This window comes from Bubalus kerabau, chromosome 11 (assembly GCF_029407905.1).
Source record: "Bubalus kerabau isolate K-KA32 ecotype Philippines breed swamp buffalo chromosome 11, PCC_UOA_SB_1v2, whole genome shotgun sequence".
NCBI lineage: Eukaryota > Metazoa > Chordata > Mammalia > Artiodactyla > Bovidae > Bubalus > Bubalus kerabau.
In genome coordinates this window covers 13,306,740-13,328,143 of record NC_073634.1, presented here as the reverse complement: position 1 = coordinate 13,328,143, position 21,404 = coordinate 13,306,740, and the positions used below count along the sequence as shown (strand labels likewise).

The following is a 21,404-nucleotide window of genomic DNA, read 5'->3' as shown; positions in this document are numbered from 1 at the left end:
CTGTGAGAAACTCCTTTATTCATGTAGTATAAACTGTTACTCTCCCTCACTCCCTCCTTGCTCAAGACAGCTCAAGTAGGTTTCTGATTGTTGTTGTTGAGTCGCTAAGTCATGTCTGAGTCTTTCAAGACCCCATGGACTGTAACCTGCCAGGCTCCTTTGTCCATGGGATTTCCCAGGCAAGACTACTGGAGTGGGTTGCATTTCCCTCTCCAGGAGGTTCTGATACTTGTGATCAAATTACTTTTTTAATCATGAGTCTCCCTTATACGAAATTCTAGGGCATGGAGATTTTCTTCTGTACTCCTTCTCAAAAACTGCAAGTTTAAGAGTTATAAAAGAATGTTAAGTCTAGCTAAAGGGCTAAACTTAGACGAGACAGACTTTGTGAGACTGTATTAACTTTAGTTAATAGGTTGTGTGTTTGTGTGTGTGCTCCGTCACTCAGTTGTATCCAACTCTGTGTGTCTTTAGCTGTGCAGAAGTGGGTGGTGAGCTGAGGTGGGGCAGAGGGAAACAGATGTGACCAAAAAGTGGGTGAGGGGAGTGAGTGTATGTACTGAGAGGGAGGGGAGAAGCTGGGCTGGAGGTGGCTGAAGAGAATCAGGAGATGTGATGGGACTGGTGAGGCACAGTGGGGGTGAGGTGGGAGTTGCCAAAAATATGGTAGAGAAAAGCAGCCAGTAGGAAATTTCAAGTGACAAGGGGATTTTTAAGAAAGGGAATATTTAGTGAGTGAAGTGAAAGTCACCCAGTTGTGTCCGACTCTTTGAGACCCCATGGACTATACAGTCCAAGGAATTTTCCAGGCCAGAATACTGGAGTGGGTAGCCTTTCCCTTCTCCAGGGGCTCTTCCCAACCCAGGGATCGAACCTAGGTCTTCCACATTGCAGGCAGATTCTTTACCAGCTGAGCCACAAGGGAAGCCCAAATATTTAGTATCTCTCTTTAAAAACTGTGTATCTCTGCAAGGTGAAAAGGCTCTATGGTTCTGAACCTCAAGAAAGCCTGCTCCTCACTTATATGTGGTATGTGACCCATTTGGGGGAGACCAAAGGAGGACTGAACCCCATTCCTGAGCTGTGGCTTGCCTGGAGGTGAGAACAGAGAACAGGCACAAGAAGTGAGACACGGTGAGACTGTGAGCCCAGCACGCAGGTCTTGCAGCAGGAGTGCTACTGGGACTGGACACCTCTGGAAACTCACAGAAGTTTAGGCAGAGGCGAGGACGCTAACTCTCAAGGAATAAGGTAAATCCAAGTAACATATGTGTTATAATAACTTTATATATATATAATTTTTTTTTGCTGCACGGCGTTCTCTAGTTGCAGTGAGCAGGGGCGACTCTCTAGCTGCAGTGGCGGGCTTCTCATCGCGATGGCCTCTCTGGTTGTGGAGCACAGGCTCTAGGGCGCTTGGGCTTCGGAAGCTGTGGCGTGTGAGCACAGTAGTTGTAGCCCTCGGGCTCTGGAGCACGGGCTTAATAGTTGTGCACATGGGTTTAGTTGCTCCATGGCATGCGGGATCTTCCCGGATCAAGGATCGAACCCATGTCACCCACACTGGCAGGCGGATTCTTTACCACTGAGCCACCAGGAAAGCCCTAATAACTTTATATTTATCAGAACTTTAATTGGTTCACTTGCAAACTTGAACTTTCAACCTTAATTTCCCCTTAAGGTGTAAAGTTCACTAACTCAGGATTCTCTTCCAATAGGGGTTTTTGTTTGTTTGAATGTTGTATATGTTGATAATTCCAGGAAATAAAAGAAATCCAATTGTCTTTGTTCCTATGTTGGAAACAAAGCCTGTCTCAGGAGTCCCTTAGTGGAGGAGATGCTTTAGAGATAAATTTGTTCTCTGTCCCAACCCTCACACCTTCCTTATCAGAAATGGGAAAGACCATATGAAATCTATTTTTGGTCCTAAAGCCTTGAAGTCACACGAGGCTCAAACACCTGGGGAGAAAACAGCCGCTTTCTCCCCTACTGCTCATCTTGGTGGTTTTGATCTTTCAGTGACTCTAGAGTTGTTCAGTGCTTGGCAAGTAGAAGACGACCTTAATACTTTTTCACACCCCTCCCACCAGAAGGATCTCATTAGCTTCTCAGTACCAGTGAGAACAGCCAAACTAGAGGCCTACTCATAAAGGAAAAAAGATCTGGGCTCCTTGCTTTTAAACTGGGTTAACACAAATCAATTGAAGTAACATATGTCAAGTGCCTGTAATGTACCATGCGCCATGTGAAGGACTTTGGGTCTGTTTTTATTCTATCTAGGAGCTCACAGCTCAGCGTGACCAACATCCTGACTTTCTTTGAACTGACCGACTTTAGCACTGACAGTTCCGTGTCCCTTGTCCTGGGAAAGCCCTCTATCCCAGGCAAACGGCAACAGTTTCTCACGCGACACCAATCTTCCATTCTGCAGATGAAGGCACTGAGGCCCCAGAGCCTACACACCAGGCTGGGCTTGGCCCGTTTCCTTTCTCTTAGATCTTGGCTCCAGTTCTTAGCACCAGCCAAGAAGAGCCAAAGAGCAGTCATGTTTCTACAGCTGCTCTTTACCCTCTTGCTCCTAATAGCTTCTCCAGAGGCTCTCAGAGCCAGAGAATGCATTCTTTCAAGGGAAGGAAGCATGGCTTTTACTGATTCTCACCACAGCTTGATGGTTCTATTCCCTGTATATGTTCTGCTAGAGTCAAAACTGGAGGAAGGGGTGGCCAAAATAATATTCATATTGGAGGAAGGGGTGGAGGTGGGGCAAATAATCCTATGCTATGGCATATTATATTATGGGGTAACTACTATCTACCTATCCCTTTCATCATAAGGTAGTTTGGCTGCTTGAAAAAATATAATTCTTAGCCCATGTCCAGCTGGTCATGACTGACTGGTGATGACTTACAAAGGGCAGAAGTGTAGTGGAAGAGGCACACACGGGTTTTGGAGTCTACTGATGTTTTCAACGTCTAGCTTCACTGATTCCTGCTGTACCACACTACATCTCTTTGAACCTTGATTTCCCAATCTGAAGATGAGGATAATAATATCTCATTTTTATTAATGTGACACATTTAGTTAACAAAATTATTATGAAATACCATTTCACGGTATACATCTCTTGCACACACATCATCTTGCTGGATTCCTGTTGTTTTGTGAGGCAGGAACTGAAGGAGTCACCTATCAATCCTTCAACTACACAGGCTTAGCTATGTCTAGCCACTGTGCCTGGTCTACCCCCTGACCCCATTCTGTACAATTCCTCTCTTCTGTAAAGCTAGGTCCTCTTGGACTTTGTGGCCAGCTGGAATGCCTGCCTGGGCTGTCTGAATGGATTCACAGAATAGACAAGGCACTCAGAGAGGAAAAACACATCTGGTCAGTTGCCCTGCAGCAAAGAAAAGTGGCAGATTCAGGCAATTATCTAGATGATGCAGTACAATGATTTGGGCACTGTTTTGTTTTCCGTTCCTCAGGTCACTGTCACTGACCCGGGAATCTCATAGAGCAGGGTTTATATTTGCATTACACACACAATGCCCCCTCTGATTTGGAAAAAGTGAAGGACAGAGGGGTGGACCTCTACCACCCCTAACAAATGGCTGGAACAAGTTCAGCTGCCATGGGTGAAAATTCACTGTGGTTGTTGACTTTGCTTGCAGGCTTTGTGGCCCCCTTAAATCAAGAATGTCTGTAACTGGGGCCTGGAAAGTATTCTTAGGCGTAGGTGGGTTCTATCAGAATTTTTAAAGTTCGTGTTTCCATTTTGAAGATAATCTTTAAAAGATTTATTTTATTAGCTATAAGGATAAAACATGTTATAATTCAAAATTCTAAGATATTTTATGGAAGAAAGCCTTAATGAGTTAATATATTATTTCTCAAACTAGGATTTTTATGGTCCCTTGGGGCTCTACAAATATACAAAAGCACTTTCATGAGTCTACAATAAGTTATTTTCCCTTTAAAAGAAGTTCTTACTTTACTCAAGCTTGGAAGACGTGGCCTGAAATTTCCTGTCTTCCTATGCCTTCCCACTGTCTCCCCTGTTCCACAGCCATGCCATGTGCCATGCATGGGGACAGCAGGCTGAAGGGAATGGACTGAATGTGCAAATGTACCAAAGGATTCTCCTTTCTCTTCCTTTTGGTTTCCAGTTAAAACCAGTGTCCCCTTAACTCAACCAGAAACCAACCAAACAACACAAAATCCACCATTCATGACCACTTCTGTGAAGTACCATGTTGCATCAATATATACCATTTGCAGAGAGTACCAGCTCTAACCCACTTTCCTCTTTCCTGACTGAGGAAGGACCCAGCAGACTCCACTTTTAAAGGGTGACTCCATCCCTGAATGTTCTGGGGTGACAGGGAAATGCTCCAGAAAGTGAGTGAGAGGCATCCAGACCCAACCTGGGGAGCAGGCCTCCCTATCAGGCTTGCCCTTCTTTGGGTCTCAGATATGCCAACTCCCAAATATGTATGTGTATGCATGTTTGTGTGTATGTGTGTATCAGAGCTCATTTCTTACATTAGACACCGCCAAAGGACTCCCCGTTAACCCCTCTCCCACATGGGCACAGGAGAAGTCATAGGCCTTGGTAGACTTGGTGCCAATAACCGCAGTTGTTCAGGGCCGTGATGGGATGGGGGTGACTCAAATGGTCTTTGCCCGAGTGTATGTCACAGTCTGCTACAGGAATGTTAAGAGGCTGCTACTGCCTGACATCCCTTTGAAGGTTCAGATGGTAAGATAACTCATTTTGCTTTGTTCAAGACCATGGAAATGTGTAGTAGAAACCAAGTAGATGCTATTTATTTCACAGATTTGGGATGTGCGGCAGGTGAAATCATATCCCTAGAACCAGGGAAGACACAAAAGGATAAAACGTCACAGCAGCTGTGCTCTAGTCTTTTCACTCCTCTCAAGATTGATATTTTTCTTTCCACAGAAAGGAACAAAAAACTGCTTTTTAACAAGCCCAGAACTGATTCCTGCAGCAGCAGAGGCATGCCTCAGGGGCTCTGCTGACCTGGGAGAAAGCCTCCAGGCCTCTGGAAACTGTGGTGCAGAGCGCCCAGACAATTTCAGACCATTCCTTCAAGCTCAGGTGAAGAGAGAGGGTGGAGGTAATGCAACAAAGAATTCGATTTACTGAGCACAACACCTCTCACCAGTCATGTTTGTTATTGGTTCTTAGGGCGGCTGGAAATTTGCCCTTAGGAATTTAGAAACAGGAAATAATTCTGAGAATTAAACCATGAAATCAAGGTGGAATGTGCCAGAGCGGAGGTCTCAGAGTTACCAGAGATGACAGGGGCTCAGCCTGACTGAAGGGACTCTCTGAGCAGGGGCTGGTCTGCTGTGGCAGCAGAGCAGAGGGGCCTAGAGGCCTGAGCCACGAGGGCATTCCTCACATTCTCCTGCGAGTCCCCCTCCCCTGCCCTGCCCTGTCTGGACCCCCCAGCAGATGGTTCCCAGAATGTTCCCCAAACTCACGTGTCTTGCTGACACGGTCCACGCTGCTGCACGCACTGGCCAGCCCCTGCTGCGGCTTGTCTGGCCGCAAGCCCCAGTGGGCCTTTTGCAGGCCTGGAAGCTGTCCCTTCTGGTCTCTTTTCCTGTGAGGGTAACTGGGAACGGAAAGCCCGATGTGAATGGAACGGCAGTCTGTGGGCACAGAATAAAAGAGAGGGTAGGCAGAGTGACTGAAAGCTGGCATTTCTCCTTAATATCCTCCAGTTACAAAGAGCTGAGGCCACCGGAAAAGATTAGAAGACATGGGATTCCTGGACGGGGCCACTGGGCTTGACCGAATTCCAATTCTGAACCAACTCAGCAGTTGCTGGAAGGGGGACCTTTGGGCCTATAGTTAGAATTCTTTCAGAATGAGCATGACTCCCATCTCCCCATTCTTGCTAGTCCAGAGCAGCAATAATTACATATGATTTATGACACATGGGCCAGGAGAGAGGCCTTTAGCAGGTCACAGATTTAGTCCAAAATGCCAAGTCTCAGCTTTGATTGTTAATGTGAAAACCATATGCATTTCCATCAAGGCCATTTTCACTAACAACCAAGGACCATGTGAACTACTACTTATCAGAGAAGCGAGTTATCAAGAATTTCTCAAAAATGATTTTGTAAGCTAGAATTTTCAAGAGCTAGCAAGGACCCTAATTCAGAATTCCACTAAGAAGCCACCACTAAATCTGTGCTCAAAGAGGCAACTGGAATCCTCTCAGCTCTCCAGAAAGACCTTCTACTATCAGTTTTTCATCTATATTGTCTTGAGTTGGTCAACAATTTTAAAAATAATTAATAGCTTTTTAAAATGTTTTTTTAATTTTTTATTATAAATTTATTTATTTTAATTGGAGGCTAATTACTTTACAATATTGTATTGGTTTTGCCATACATCAACATGAATCTGCCACGGGTGAACACGTGTTCCTCATCCTGAGCCCCACTCCCACCTCCCTCCCCATACCATCCCTCTGGGTCATCCCAGTGCACCAGCCCCGAGCATCTTGTATCCTGCATTGAACCTGGACTGGCGATTCATTTCACATATGATATTACACATGTTTCAATGCCATTCTCCCAAATCATCCCACCCTCGCCCTCTCCCACAGAGTCCAAAAGACTGTTCTATACATCTGTGTCTCTTTTGCTGTCTTGCATACAGGGTTAGCATTACCGTATTTCTAAATTCCATATATATGCATTAGTATACTGTATTGGTATTTTTCTTTCTGGCTTACTTCACTCTGTATAATAGGCTCCAGTTTCATCCACCTCATTAGAACTGATTCAAATGTATTCTTTTTAATGGCTGAGTAATACTCCATTGTGTATATGTACCACAGCTTCCTTTTTTTTTTTTTTTATTTTATTTTTAAACTTTACATAATTGTATTAGTTTTGCCAAATATCCAAATGAATCCACCACAGGTATACATGTGTTCCCCATCCTGAACCCTCCTCCCTCCTCCCTCCCCATTCCATCCCTCTGGGTAGTCCCAATGCACCAGCCCCAAGCATCCAGTATCGTGCATCGAACCTGGACTGGCAACTCGTTTCATACATGATATTTTACATGTTTCAATGCCATTCTCCAAATCTTCCCACCCTCTCCCTCTCTCACAGAGTCCATAAGACTGTTCTATACATCAGTGTCTCTTTTGCTGTCTCATACACAGGGTTATTGTTACCATCTTTCTAAATTCCATATATATGCGTTAGTATACTGTATTGGTGTTTCTCTTTCTGGCTTACTTCAGTCTGTATAATAGGCTCCAGTTTCATCCACCTCATTAGAACTGATTCAAATGTATTCTTTTTAATGGCTGAGTAATACTCCATTGTGTATATGTACCAGAGCTTTCTTATCCATTCATCTGCTGATGGACATCTAGGTTGCTTCCATGTCCTGGCTATTATAAACAGTGCTGCGATGAACACTGGGGTACACATGTCTCTTTCAATTCTGGTTTCCTAGGTGTGTATACCCAGCAGTGGGATTGCTGGGTCATAAGGTAGTTCTATTTCCAGTTTTTTAAGGTTCTCCATAGTGGCTGTTCTAGTTTGCATTCCCACCAACAGGGTAAGAGGGTTCCCTTTTCTCTACATCCTCTCCAGCATTTATTGCTTGTAGACTTTTGGATAGCAGCCATTCTGACTGGCATAAAATGGTACCTCATTGTGGTTTTGATTTACATTTCTCTGATAATGAGTGATGTTGAGCATCTTCTCATGTGTTTGTTAGCCATCTGTATGTCTTCTTTGGAGAAATGTCTGTTTAGTTCTTTGGCCCATTTTTTGCTTTTTAGTACAATTTAAAAATTTTAGTTGTTGGGCTTCCCTGGTGTCTCAGAGTGTAAAGCGTCTGCCCGCAATGCGGGAGACCCGGGTTTGATCCTTGGGTCGGGAAGATCTCCTGGAGAAGGAAATGGCAACCCACTCCAGTATTCTTCCCTGGAGAATCCCATGGATGGAGGAGCCTGGTAGGCTACAGACCACGGGGTGGCAAAGAGTTGGACATGACTGAGCAACTTCACTTTCACTTTCTCTTTATTACAATTTTAGATTTACAGAATAATTGAGCAGATAGTACATTAAGTTCCATGTACTTAAGTTCAACCATACTGCCACCTCCACAGTTTCCCCTATTATTATTTTTAAATTTGGATATGATTGACATATAATATTATATTAAGGTGTATAATATAATGATTTGATATATGTATATCTGCAAAATGACAACCACAACAATAAGTTCAGTCAACATCCATCACCACACAAAGTTATGAATTTTTTTCTTGTGATAAGAACTTTCAAAATTTAGTCTCTTAGCAACTTTCAAGCATATAATACGGTATTATTAACTACAGCCACCATAACTGCACATTACATTCAGATATCTTATAACTAAAAGTTTGTGCCTTTTGACCACCTTCACCCAATTCCCCACCTTCCACCCCCGGCCTCTGGCAACCACCAACCTGTTCTCTGTTTCTATGTCTGGATTTTTAGATTCCATATGTAAGGGAAATCATAGAGTATTTGTCTCTCTGACTTATTTCACATAGCGTAATACTTTCAAGGTCCATTCATGTTGCAAATGACAAGATTTCTTTTTTTTTTAATAGCTGAATAATATTCATGTGTATATCACATTTTCTTTAAACATTCAATTGCTGACGGACACAAGCTATTTCCATGTCTTGACTATTATAAATAATGCTGCAATGAACATGAGAGTACAGATACATTTTCAAGATAATGACTTCATTTCCTTTGAATATATATCCAGAAGTAGAATTGCTGGATCATACAGTATTTCTGTTACTAATTTTTTGAGGAATCTCCACAGTGTCTGCACCAATTTGCATTCCCACTAATGATGCAAAATGGTTTCCTTTTCTCCATATCCTTGCCAGCATTTGTTATCCCTTGTCTTAGGTGATAGCCATCCAACAGTTGGGAAGTGATATATCTTTGTGGTTTTAGTTTGTATTTCCCTGATGATTAATGATGTTGAGCACGTTTTCATGTACCTGTTGACCATTTGTATGTTTTCTTTGGAATGAATTCTATTCAGTTCTTCTTCCCATTAAAAAAAATTATTTATTTAGTTAGTTATTTTTGGCTGCACTGGGTCTTCATTGCTGCACACAGGCTTTCTCTATTTGCAGTGAGCAGGGGCTACTCTTCTCTGCAGTGTGCGGGCTTCTCATTGCAATGGTTTCTCTTGTTGTGTAGTACAGGCTCAATAGTTGTGGTGCACAGGCTTAGTTGCTCCATGGCAACTTGGGATCTTCCTGGACCAGGGATCAAACCAGTATCCCCTGCATTGCAAGGCAGTCTCTTAACCACTGGACCACCCGGGAAGTCCTTCTTCCCATTTTTTTAAAATGGAGTAGTCTTTTTTTTTTGTAAATGAGTTTTATAAGATCTTTATATATTTTAGACTTAACCCTTTATCAGATATATGATTTGCAAATATTTTCTCCTACTCCATAGGTTGACTTATTGTTTTGTTGACAGTTTCTTTTGCTAGGTATGGGCTTGTCATATGCGGCCTTTATTATATTGAGATACATTCCCTCTATAACCAGTTTGTTGAGTAATTTTTTTTTAATCATGAATTGAGATGACCATATAATTTTTATTCTTCATTTCATTAATGTGGCATATCACATTGATTAATTTGTGATAGAAGTTTTCCCTAGGGCTGATCAGCAACTATTGATCATCATGACTATTTTTGAGGCCCAAGAAAGAAAACAAGAAAGGAAGAAAGTGAAGTCGCTCAGTTGTGTCTGACTCTTTGCAACCCCATGGACTGCAGCCTACCAAGCTCCTCCGTCCACGGGATTCTCCAGGCAAGAATACTGGAGTGGGTTGTCATTTCCTTCTCCAGGGTATCTTCCTGACCCAGGGATCGAACCTAGGTCACCCTCATTGCAGGCGGATGCTTTACACTCTGAGCCACCAGGGAAGCCCAACAATTAAAATTTGAAAGACTGTGGCAGACTGAGAAATTAGACTTTGTGTTCTTACATCAAGCTCTACATTAACTTTGTTTTTTTTTTTTTTCTATTGTTGCTGTTTGTTAGTTTTTTTCTGGAGGAGAGGCTACCTCTTGATTCAAATTCCTGAAATTGACATACCAGATGCTTGGGCATCACTGACTGCACATGTCACAGTGAAACCACATGAAGCTGAACCTTGAAGAAGCATGTCTAAACCTTTTAGAGACATGTTGGGTGTCCATTCTGCTAAGCAGATTTTGTGTGTGCCTATTCTGGCAGGTGCATTCCTAGGCACTGGAGAGTAAGGTTACCTGGATGTTAGTGTCCAGATCTCTTTAGAATTCCAGCTCACCCCACCACATCCTTGCTTGCTCTTCTGGATCCTCAGTCTCCCTTGGGTTAATGGGGTTAATGAGAAATGTGAGGTAGACATTTTTATGAAGTGCAGCCTCACTTCCTAGTGAACCAGTATCAGAATGACTGATGCTTTTCCTTCCTTCTGTCCCCCACCCTAAGCCTGAGCAAAGCTAGAATTTGAGGTAAGCCACGAATATCAATATTTAGAGGTAAGCAGTTCTACTCTCGGAGAAGGCAATGGCGACCCACTCCAGTACTCTTGCCTGGAAAATCCCATGGACAGAGGAGCCTGGTAGGCTGCAGTCCATGGGGTCGCTAAAAGTCGAACATGACTGAGCGACTTCACTTTCACTTTTCACTTTTATGCATTGGAGAAGGAAATGGCAACCCACTCCAGTGTTCTTGCCTGGAGAATCCCAGGGACGGGGGAGCCTGGTGGGCTACCGTCTATGGGGTTTTGCACAGAGTTGGACACGACTGAAGCGACTTAGCAGCAGCAGCAGCAGTTCTACTCTAGGTGGCGCTGATGATAAAGAACCCACCTGCCAACGCAGGACACAAAGAGACACAGGTTTGATCCCTGGGTTGGAAAGATCCCCTAGAGAAGGAAATGGCAACCCACTCCAGTATTCTTGCCTGGAGTATCCCATGGAGAGAGGAAACTGGTGGGCTATAGTCCAAAGGGTCGCACAGAGTCGGACACAACTGAAGTGACTTAGTAGGCAGGCAGGCAGTTCTATTCTAAAGGTTTAGCATTCTTGATTCTTTCAATGATGAGATTGTATTCTCCACCCTGAGGCCAGGAATGGAAATGGGAAACAGCAGATGTATCAGAAAGGCCTTTACCCAGTGTTAGCTGGCCTGGGTGCTCCCTGGCTTGTTCTTCCCTTTCTGTATGACCATGCGCATCTGGGACTCAGTGTTCTCACCGAAACTGCAGGAATAAAAATTCTTTCTCTACTAACTAGGCATGGTTTTTGAGAAGGCAGAATAGAATGGTGAATGGGAACATGATATGAAAACTGCAAAGAGCACCCTTTTTAAAAAAATCAGGGGAGATAGCTGTCAGGGACATATTTTGTTTTTGCCCTGGATCTAACTTGTCTTATTTTTCCTACGATAACCATCAGAATGTGGCTGTTCAGCTGGTGAACTGTAGGGAATCACTAACCCACTCCAAAGCTTCTTTCTTTGCTCATAGGACCTGTTCTCTCCCTGTGAACATCTTGTAGTTTGGCTCACGACAGTGCCAGCTCCTCACCACATTCTTCTCCATCAACAGCAGCTCAGGGAGCATCAAGCTGGACAGGAAGATTGCTATCTCCTTCCAAAACGGTTGGGGTAGTGCCTCTTTATAAACTCTGTGGCTGCTTTTCTGTAGAATGTAGGATACTTAGGGTCTCTGGGTAAGAAATTCTGGAGCAACAAAAATATCACCACTCAATACCCTCTTTCACTGGTTTTAACTGAGCTGCTATTTTTTAAATCTATAAAATGTTGATATTTGGCATTTTGTATGATTTGTAGAGCTTGTAAAATCAAGTTTGATTTTATATTGGGGAAGCTATGCCATAATCCTAGCAAAATCCAAGTTACCGGTCTCCAACCTGACCACATGGTCCCTTTAAGATATGGTTAAAGCTAGTCCCACCAGATCTAGGGTAGACACTATGGGTGGGTCAGGGGAAAGGGATAAGCTCTGTAGTTTCCCCCAACTGAAGGGGCTGTTATAAAGATATCCAAGGAAAGTCTAGACCCTCTGAGAATTTGCATCAATTTCTCACAGTGACCTTACTTACCTTCCTGATCCTGACATCGCCTCCTGTAGTCCAGCTTCCCTACCCCAGCCTCTTCCTCCTCCACCTTCATATCTACAAAGTAAAAGATGAACACAACCTCAAAATGTACACAACATAAAAAGGTATAATTTCAAGGAGAAATGGTCAAATTCATACAGTGGAAGACCTTAGAGCAGATGAAAAAAATTAAGACAAAAAAAACATATAAACAAATTGAGGAACCTCAAATATATGTATGTTGGGGAAAGTGAAAGTGAAAGTCGCTCAGTTGTGTCTGACTCTTTGTGACCCCATGGACTATACGGTCCATGGAATTCTCCAGACCAAAATACTAGAGTGGGTAGCCTTTCCTTTCTCTAGGGGATCTTCCCAACCCAGGAATCGAACCAGGGTCTCCTTCATTGCAGGCAGATTCTTTACCAACTGAGCTATCAGGGAAGCCATATGTTAGGGAATATTCCATTTGTACTTGAAAAAAGAGGTGTGCTTTTTAAAGTACAAATGGAATATTTACAAAGAGCACACAAAGAGAGCACATAAACTAGGTCTTGGGAAAGACCTTTACTAAAGACCTCCTTTAGTAAATTTTAAAGAATCTGTATCATACTTATATAGTATTAATAAGATAACAAAAACAACCCTCAAAAAACTATACATATTATCTGTGGATTCTGCATTCATAAATTCCACAAATCATGAATTTGAATCTGTCATGCACTAGCAACTATTTACATAACATTTACATTGTATTTATAATTTTTTACTTAGTATTTACATTGTTAGATATTATAAGTAATCTAGAGATGATTTAAAGCATACAGGAAAATGGTTTATATACAAATACTATGTTATTTCATATAAGGTACTTAAGCATCATAGATTTTGGTATGGAGGATGTGAGCCTAAAACAAATCCTCCACAGATACCAAAGAATGATTGTATATATAAATAAATGTTTATTTATAAATGTATATATAATAAATGTATTATACATACATATATGTGGAAACTAAAATAATCTCTAATGATGGATTTTATAGAAAATCACAATGGAAATTATTTCATATTTAGAAGTGAACAATTACAACTTGAAACTTGTGGGGTATAATATACTTAGAGTGAGAAAGAAGGAAGAAAGGAAAGAAAGAGGGAGAGAGCAGAGTAGAAGGAAAATAAATATGATAAGCATTTAACCAAAGAACCTACAAAAAGAATAAGATAGAAAAGAAAGCAGAATGTTAATATAAAAGATGAAAGCAAAAATTATGAAATAGAAAACAAGCATAGAGATGGTTAATAAATCTGAAGGCAATTATTTGAAAAGATTATTAAAATAGGCAAATCATGCAAGACTAATCAAGAAGAATATTCATAAGTAAACATAATTTGGAATGAAAAAAGGATGTAACTACAAGTATAGTAGAGAATTTAAAAATTATAAGTGAATGCCTTGAAAAATTTCATGCCAATATATTTAACTTAGATAATAATAGCAACTACTGTTACAATATGCTAGGCACTGTTTTAAATGCTCTGCTCTGCATATATGAATTACTTGAATCTTTGCTATGAAATAAGTAACATTATTATTCCCATTTTACAGATGAGTAAACTGAGGCACAGAGAGCTCTATTGACTGCTTAAATGGGGGAACAGGGATTCAAACCCAGACTGTCTGAAACAGTTTCTGGAACTAGACACAAGCTTTTAGACACAAGGCTAATAAATAGATACTTGATTAGAAAAATAATGGAAATAATCAAATAACTTTAAAGAATTAGAAAACCTGAATTAACCAGTAACCATTAATTGAAAGTGCTTCTCTGGTGGCTCAGTGGTAAAGAATCTGCCTGCCAATGCAGGAGATATGAGTTTGATCCTTGGTTGGAAAGATTCCCTGGAGAAGGAAATGACTACCCACTCCAGTATTCTTGCCTGTGAAATCCCATGGACAGAGGAGTCTGGCAGGGTATAGTCTAAGGGGTCACAAAAGAATCAGACATGATTTAGTAACTAAACAACAACAACACTAATTGAAACGGTTATGCTGCCTTTTGAAAAGTATTATTGAAAGCTTTGTAGGTACAAAAGGATCATCATATTATTTTTTCTATTTAAATAATTTTATCTATTATTTTTTCTATTTTTATTGTTTGAAAATGCTCTATAATTAGAAGAAAAATAAACACCAGAAGAAGACAGTTTTTTTTGTAATGCTTTACCTGAACCATCAAGTATTACATAGTCTTTAACTTATACAAAATTGTTCAAAGGAAAGGGGAGTTGGAGGCAGTCAATATATCTGAAGACCAGGATAAAGGATGCGGCTGAAAACAGGAAGGTTGGTTGAAAATCTTCATAAGGACTAAGTTTAATCCTCAGATCTCTCCCCTAAGTTCAGTCTCCTAGAATGGTTCCCCTACCCCAGAAGATGGAAAGGTTAGCTCAGAAGGCCCTCGAATAACTGAGAGCAAGAAGGAGTGATTTCACTGGGGGTAAAAAAGGATTTACTTAAAGATCATTAGCCACTCAGCCCTCTGAATACTTGACTCCTAGAATACTAATGAAGATTACACACTCCAGAGAGGAGGTTGGAGGACTTAAAGATTCTGCCATTCTGGAGATCTCCTACAAAATGGTAAGCCCCCAGTTGCCACCCAATTGCCCATCTTTAGTCTATCATTCAAGAACTTCAGGCTGTCAAACAACTGTTTAGCCGCTCTACTCCAAATTATGATGGCCAGCCGAATCACCAGAATGACACAGACCAAAACAAACAGGAAAAGAAAAGGTCCAAGTAAATAGGAACACTGCAAGCAGCCAAAGAACCATTAAAAAACCATACAATTAACATATTCAAGTGGACTAGAGAAAAACATCATATCCATGACAAAATGAAAAGCAGAATGCAACAAACCTGGAACTTTTAAAGAATAAGAAAGCAGCAGTACAGGGAGGAACAGGTGTATCTTAGGTCAGGCTCTGGACACAATGCCTCCAAGGGAATCCTTGCCTGTGTGCGTGCTTAGTCACTTCAGTAGTGTCCGACTCTCTGAGACCCCATGGACCATGGCCCGCCATGCTCCTCCATCCATGGGATTCTCCAGGCAAGAATATTGGAGTGGGTTGCCATTTCCTTCTCCAGTGATAAAGTATGAAGTAAGTGAAATGAGGGAAGTGAAGTCACTCAGTAGTGTCCAACTCTTTGCGACCCCATGGACTGCAGCCCACCAGGCTCCCCTGTCCATGGGATTTTCCAGGCAAGAGTACTGGAGTGGGTTGCCATTGCCTTCTCCAAGGGAATCCTTAGAACAATCAATATTCTGGATGTGTTTGAATATTTTGAGAGGATACCAATGTTCTATCAAAAATAAAGAGTTGTAGAAGGGAAAAGCAATCATTGTACATTATGCAAGTCAGTATAAATACTTGCCGGGAGCCAGCACAGAAGTCCCCACCCATGACAAGGTCATGTGGGAGAGTTCTGGTGGGCAAGGCGAGCCAGAACTCGAGGGGTGCTCCTCTGGGCCTGCCTGAGTGTCTACCCCAAAACCAGTCTGTCTGTTTTACTATTTCACAACTTTCACCAACTCTGCTGACATTAACGGGGGACTATGCCCGACCACCTTTCTCTGTAAGAAAATCAACTTAAAACTCTAGTTAATAAGTCTCCTGGGCATAATAGGAGTGTTTCAATTCAAACCTCTCTGATGACTTTCTAGCTTGCCTGACAGGTTTGTTCAGATTCACAGCCTCCCAACCACAAGAGGCATGGGAAGCTTAAGATATTCCAACAATGCAGAGCTTCTCAGAGTTAAAATCGTTAGAATAGAACTAGTAGAGGATTTCTTTGTTGAGCTAATGCTTGCTGCCAAGTTTCCATATCCCTTACCTACTGTGTCCCTGGGAGTGTATTGATTAATATAGTTGGTGTATAGAAATATAAGTAGTAGCTTTAATGTTTGTAACCTTGGACCCCTAAGTTAATTCTTTTCTTGTTATAGCCCACCACTTTTGCCCTATAGGAATGCAACTTTAACGCTTTCGGAGGGTGGTGCCTGACTTTAGAATAATCACCTTTAGAGAAAAATAAGTTTTCTGAAGAAAGGGTCATAAAATGTTAGCAGGCCTCCTGGCCAGGAGATGATGTAAATCACCTAAAGCTTTTGCATATGATAAGTTTGCAGAAAGAAAGCCTGGCTTCGATAAAGATCAAGGACTGCTGACCTTGCATGACTCTACACACCACCCCCCGCCGCCCCCCCGCCCCCACACACATTATCCTCTATGCACAACTTAAGATATAAAAACTACTTTGGAAAATAAAGTGCGGGCCTTGGTCACCGAAGCTTGGTCTCCCCATGTCGTTCTTTCTCTTTCCTTTTCCTATTCAGGCTGATTCCATGGAGTGCAAGGGCTCTCTGCGTTCACTTTCCTGCCTGGGCTTCTAAGACCTACTCGAGAAGGTGCTTAAGGTGGGGCACCTTCCGCTATTTGAGAGGGTGCCTGCGGCCTACGTGAACAGAGTAAGTCCCATGCTGGGGCTTTATTGGCTTTCTGCGTAAACCAAGGAATATCAGCCTCTTTTCTCTCCTCTATTTTCTTAACTGCAAAATTCTTTCCTTATGTCTTTCTCTATTTCTCTCAGTCACCACCGCCTTCCTCCCGAGGGAATCCCTGGATCCAACTGGGCCTGGACCCCAGTACATAATAAATAAAAATATGTGTTAATGTTACCAAAAATTATAAGCAGAGTTGGTTTTCCACTAATGTGTACTGGTAGCTCCTATAGGTTTGTGATTTTTTTGAAAGTTGATATCTTCCTCCTCAGGCATAGCTGAGGAGTAAAGAGAAGCTGAGTAACAAATCTTCTTTTCCACAAAGAATGCCTCCAGTCACAAAAGGGAAAGGTCATGTGACCTAGGTTGGCCAATTAAATGCTTCCCAGTCCCCAGTCACAGATATTGATTCAGAGATGACCCCATGCTCAAATTTGGGCTAATCAGAATTCTTCCCAGGACATTTCCACTTGAGCCATCCAAAAACACTGCCTTGTTCTGATTCTGGCATTGTGAAGCTGATGAACTTGAGGGCTAATCCCACCTAACCTGTGGAGGAATACATCAAAGGAAAGTAGAGAAACAATTCTGATGACACTATAACTCCCTTGTTTTTATTGCTGTTGCTGTTGTTGTTGTTGTTCACTCAGTCGTGTCTGACTCTTTGAGACCCCATGGACTGCAGCACACCAGGCTTCCCTGTCCTTCAGCATCTCCCAGAGCTTGCTCAAACTGATGTCCAAGGAGTCAGTGATGCCATCCAACCATCTCATCCTCTGTCATCCCCTTCTCCTGCCTTTAATTGTCAGGGTCTTTTCTGATGAATTGGCTCTTCGCATCAGGTGGCCAAAGTATTGGAGCTTCAGCTTTAGCATCAGTCCTCTAATAAATATTCAGGGTTGATTTCCTTTAGGTTGGCTGGTTTGATCTTGCAGTCCAAGGGACTCTCCCAAAAGTCTTCTCCAACACCACAGCTCAAAAGCATCAATTTGTCAGCATTCAGCCTTCTTTATGGTTCAACTCACACATCCATACCTGACTACTGGAAAAACCATAGCTTTGACCAGATCGACCTTTGTTGAAAAGTGATGTTTCTGCTTTTTAATATGCTGTGTAGGCTTATCATAGCCTTTCTTTCAAGGAGCAAGTGTCTTTTAATTTCGTGGCTTCAGGCACCATCTGCAGTGATTTTGGAGCCCAAGAAAATACAGTCTGTCACTGTTTCCATTGTTTCCCCATCTATTTGCCATGAAGTGATGGGACTGGATGCCATGATCTTCGTTTTGTGAATATTGAGTTTTAAGCCTACTTTTTCACTCTCCTTTTCTACCTTCATCAAAAGGCTCTTTAGTTCTTCTTTGCTTTCTGCTATGAGGGTGGTGTCATCTGCATATCTGAGGTTATTGATATTTCTCCCAGCAATCTTGACTCCAGTTTGTGTTTCATCCAGCCTGGCAATTTGCATGATGTATTCTGCATATAAGTTAAATAAGTAGGGTGATAATATACAGCCCTGATGTACTCCTTTCCCGGTTTTGCCTATTTTCACTGTCAAGATGGTGGAGTAGAAGGATATGCATTCATCCTCTCCAGCGAGAACACCAAAATTGCAACTAGCTGCTGAAAACCATCAACATGAGAATGCTCGAGCCCACCAAAAAAAGACGCCCCATGTCCAAGGGCAAAGGAGACGCCACAACAAGACTGTAGGAGGGGTGCAGTCGCATTTAAAATCAAATCTCAGACCTACCAGAGACACTTGGAGGGCACAAGCAAAACCTTGTGTGCACCAGAATTGAGGGAAAGGAGCAGTGACCCTCACGAGAGATTAAGCCAGACCTGCCTGTGAGTGTTTGAGTGTCTCCTCTGGAGGCATGGATCAGCAGTGATCTGCCACACGGAGAGGGGCTCTGGCTGCAGCAGATCTGGGAGACAAGGCGTGTGGCATAAGTCCTCTTGGAGGAGATCAGCATTAGTGTCACTGCCTGGAGCCAGCACGGGAGTCCCCACCCATGACAAGGTCATGTGGGAGAGTTCTGGTGGGCAAGGAGAGCCAGAACTCGAGGGGTGCCCCTCTGGGCCTGCCTGAGCATCTACCCCAAATCCTGAGCCTGTCTGTTTTACTGCTTCATGACTTTCACCAACTCCTCTGACAGTCATGAGCGGCTATCCCCAACCATTTTTATCTGTAAGAAAAGCAACTTAGAGCTCTAGTTAATAAGTCTCCAGGGTATTATAAGGTGTGTTCCAATTGTGTTCCCCTCAGAAAGCCTTCTAACCTGCCTAACAGGTTTCCGGACTCTTGCAGCTACACATGTGATTGTTTACGGCCTCCCAGCCACGTGAGGCACAAGGAGACTTAGTTATTCTAACAATGCAGAGCCTCTCGGGGAGTTAGAAAACTGTTAAAATAGAACTGAAAGAAGATTTCTTTGTTGAGTTAATGCCTGCTGCCAAGTTTCCATATTTCTTACCCACTGTGTTCCTGGGAGTGTATTGATTACTATAGTTGATATATAAGAAATATAAGTAGAAGCTTTAATGTTAATAATAACCCTAGACCCCTAAGCTAATAAATTCTTCCCTTGATTACCCCCACGACACTCTTGCCCTATAGGAATGCAACTCTGTCTAGTGCTTTTGGGGAGTGGTACTAAACTCTAAGAAAAGTCACCTTTGGAGAAAATAAGTTTTTCTGGTTGACTAATTCTTATCAGAAGAAAAATTTTAGCAGGTTTCCTGACCAGAAGATGATGTAAATCACCCAAAGCCTTCGTATTTGCGATAATGATTATGGTCTGCTGACTTTACATGACTTTGCATCCCCCATTATCTTCTATGTACAACTTGAGGTATAAAAGCCCCTGGTAAAAATAAAGCTATGGACCCTGCTCACTAAGCTCGGTCTCCCCGTGTCGTTCTTTCTTGTCTCCTTTTCTTTCCTTTTGTCTCTACTCTTTCTTCAGGCCAAAGTAATTGGAGCGTGGCGGTATATTGATTTCCCACATAAACCAATTATAATTAGGCCTCTGATTCTCTCCACTGATGCTATCCCTTTAAATCGCTGACACCGTCATCCTGAGGGAATCCCTGGATCCAACCGGGGCTGGACCCCGGTACGTCACCATATAACTGCCAAGCAGATGACCCACAAACTGGAGAACAATTATAGCAAAGAATTTCTCACACTGTTGCAAAAGTTCTAGGGCCTACAACAGATTTCCCAACCTGCAGATCCAGTAAAAGGACTCAGAACCGCCCGCCCACCCCCCCCCACCCCAGGGAAACAGACTCTTGGAAGGCACAATTAAACCTTGTTTGCACCAGGACCCAGGAGCAGTAACCCCACAAGAGACTGAGCCAGACTTGCCTGTGAGTGTCCAGGAGTCTCCGGCGGAGGTGTGGGTTGACAGTGGCCTGCCACAGTGTTGGGGCACTGACTACAACAGTCCTGGGAGCTGTGTGCAGGCATAAGTCCTTTTGAAGGATGTTGCCATTACCCCACCATAGTTTGACCTCAGGCCACACTACAGGGAGGGAATACAGCCCCACCAATCAGCAGAATATTAGATTAAAGATTTACTGAGTATGGCCCTGCCCACCAGAGCAAGACTCAGTTGTACCCACAGCCTCTTCCTCCCACCTACCCACTTCCTCCCCAGTTCCTCCCACTAGGAAGTTTCCACAAGCCTCTTATCCTCATCCATCAGAGGGTAGACAGAATGAAAGCCACAATCACAGAAAACTAACCAAACTGATCACATGGATCACAACCTTGTCTAACTCAATGAAACTATGAGTCATGCTGTGTAGGGCCACAAAAGATGGCCACAAGTCATAGTGGAGAGATCTGACAAAACGTGGTCCACTGGAGAAGAGATTGGCAAACCATTTCAGCATTCTTGCCTTAAGAACCCCATGAACAGTATGAAAAGGCAGAAAGATATGATACTTGTCAGGGAACATTTAATTTTAAGGAATCCTGTATGTTGTTTTCTGTTTCTCAAGGGTCTTCTGAAACCCTTCTGTTTCTCAAGGGTTATCAGTTCCTGGAAAAAAGGAACAAGCAGAGCTGCATGCAGTTCTCAGGACTGAAGTCATGAGGCAGAACACATACATGGATTCCTTTCAGTAACCTTTTTACTTTTCTGTAAAACTGCTTAGTCATATTCCTATTTCCAATACATGGATTGTCTTCTGGGCCTGTGACTATTGTTATTCCCTTAGTTACTGTTGTTAAGCATCTGGTTTCGGTGTTTTTTATTCAACTTTATTTTTCTGCCTAAAGCTTCCTTGTACAACAATATATAAGCACATACTGCCATGAATAAAGTACCCTTGTTCCACTAGAGACTTGGGTCCCCCGCGTCCTTCTTTTCTTCACCTTCTTTTCGTCGACTCCTGTCCCCAGGTTCCGGTCTGTGAAGATCATAGCAAGTGGTGCCCAAAAAAGGGACCTGGAGTACGCCCTTGGCAAGCGGGCGGAGTGACTGTGGACCTACTGAGGTCAGTAAGTGTGGGGTTATGGGACAAACGGCTGGAAAGCCCCACCATTTTTCTATTCATTATTTATTTAAAATTCAAGGACTTTTGGGTTTGCGTCAGCAATTAGAGGCTTGTCTCCAAACGGTAATTGAACATAA

The 21,404-nt window shown here is 42.6% G+C and overlaps 1 protein-coding gene across 1 annotated transcript in view; it reads right to left on the bottom strand.

The window, feature by feature from the left end:
* SLC4A5 (solute carrier family 4 member 5) overlaps positions 1-20,269 on the bottom strand; it is a 118,027-nt gene extending 97,758 nt beyond the window's left edge. The window contains exons 1-3 of the mRNA XM_055539584.1: positions 20,132-20,269; positions 12,203-12,274; positions 5,509-5,679 (exon numbers count right to left, since the gene is read on the bottom strand). Coding sequence (XP_055395559.1) covers positions 5,509-5,679; positions 12,203-12,272 — 241 coding nt within the window. The 5' untranslated portion in view covers positions 12,273-12,274; positions 20,132-20,269. The remainder of the gene's footprint in view (positions 1-5,508; positions 5,680-12,202; positions 12,275-20,131) is intronic.
* Between the last annotated feature and the right edge of the window lie 1,135 nt (positions 20,270-21,404).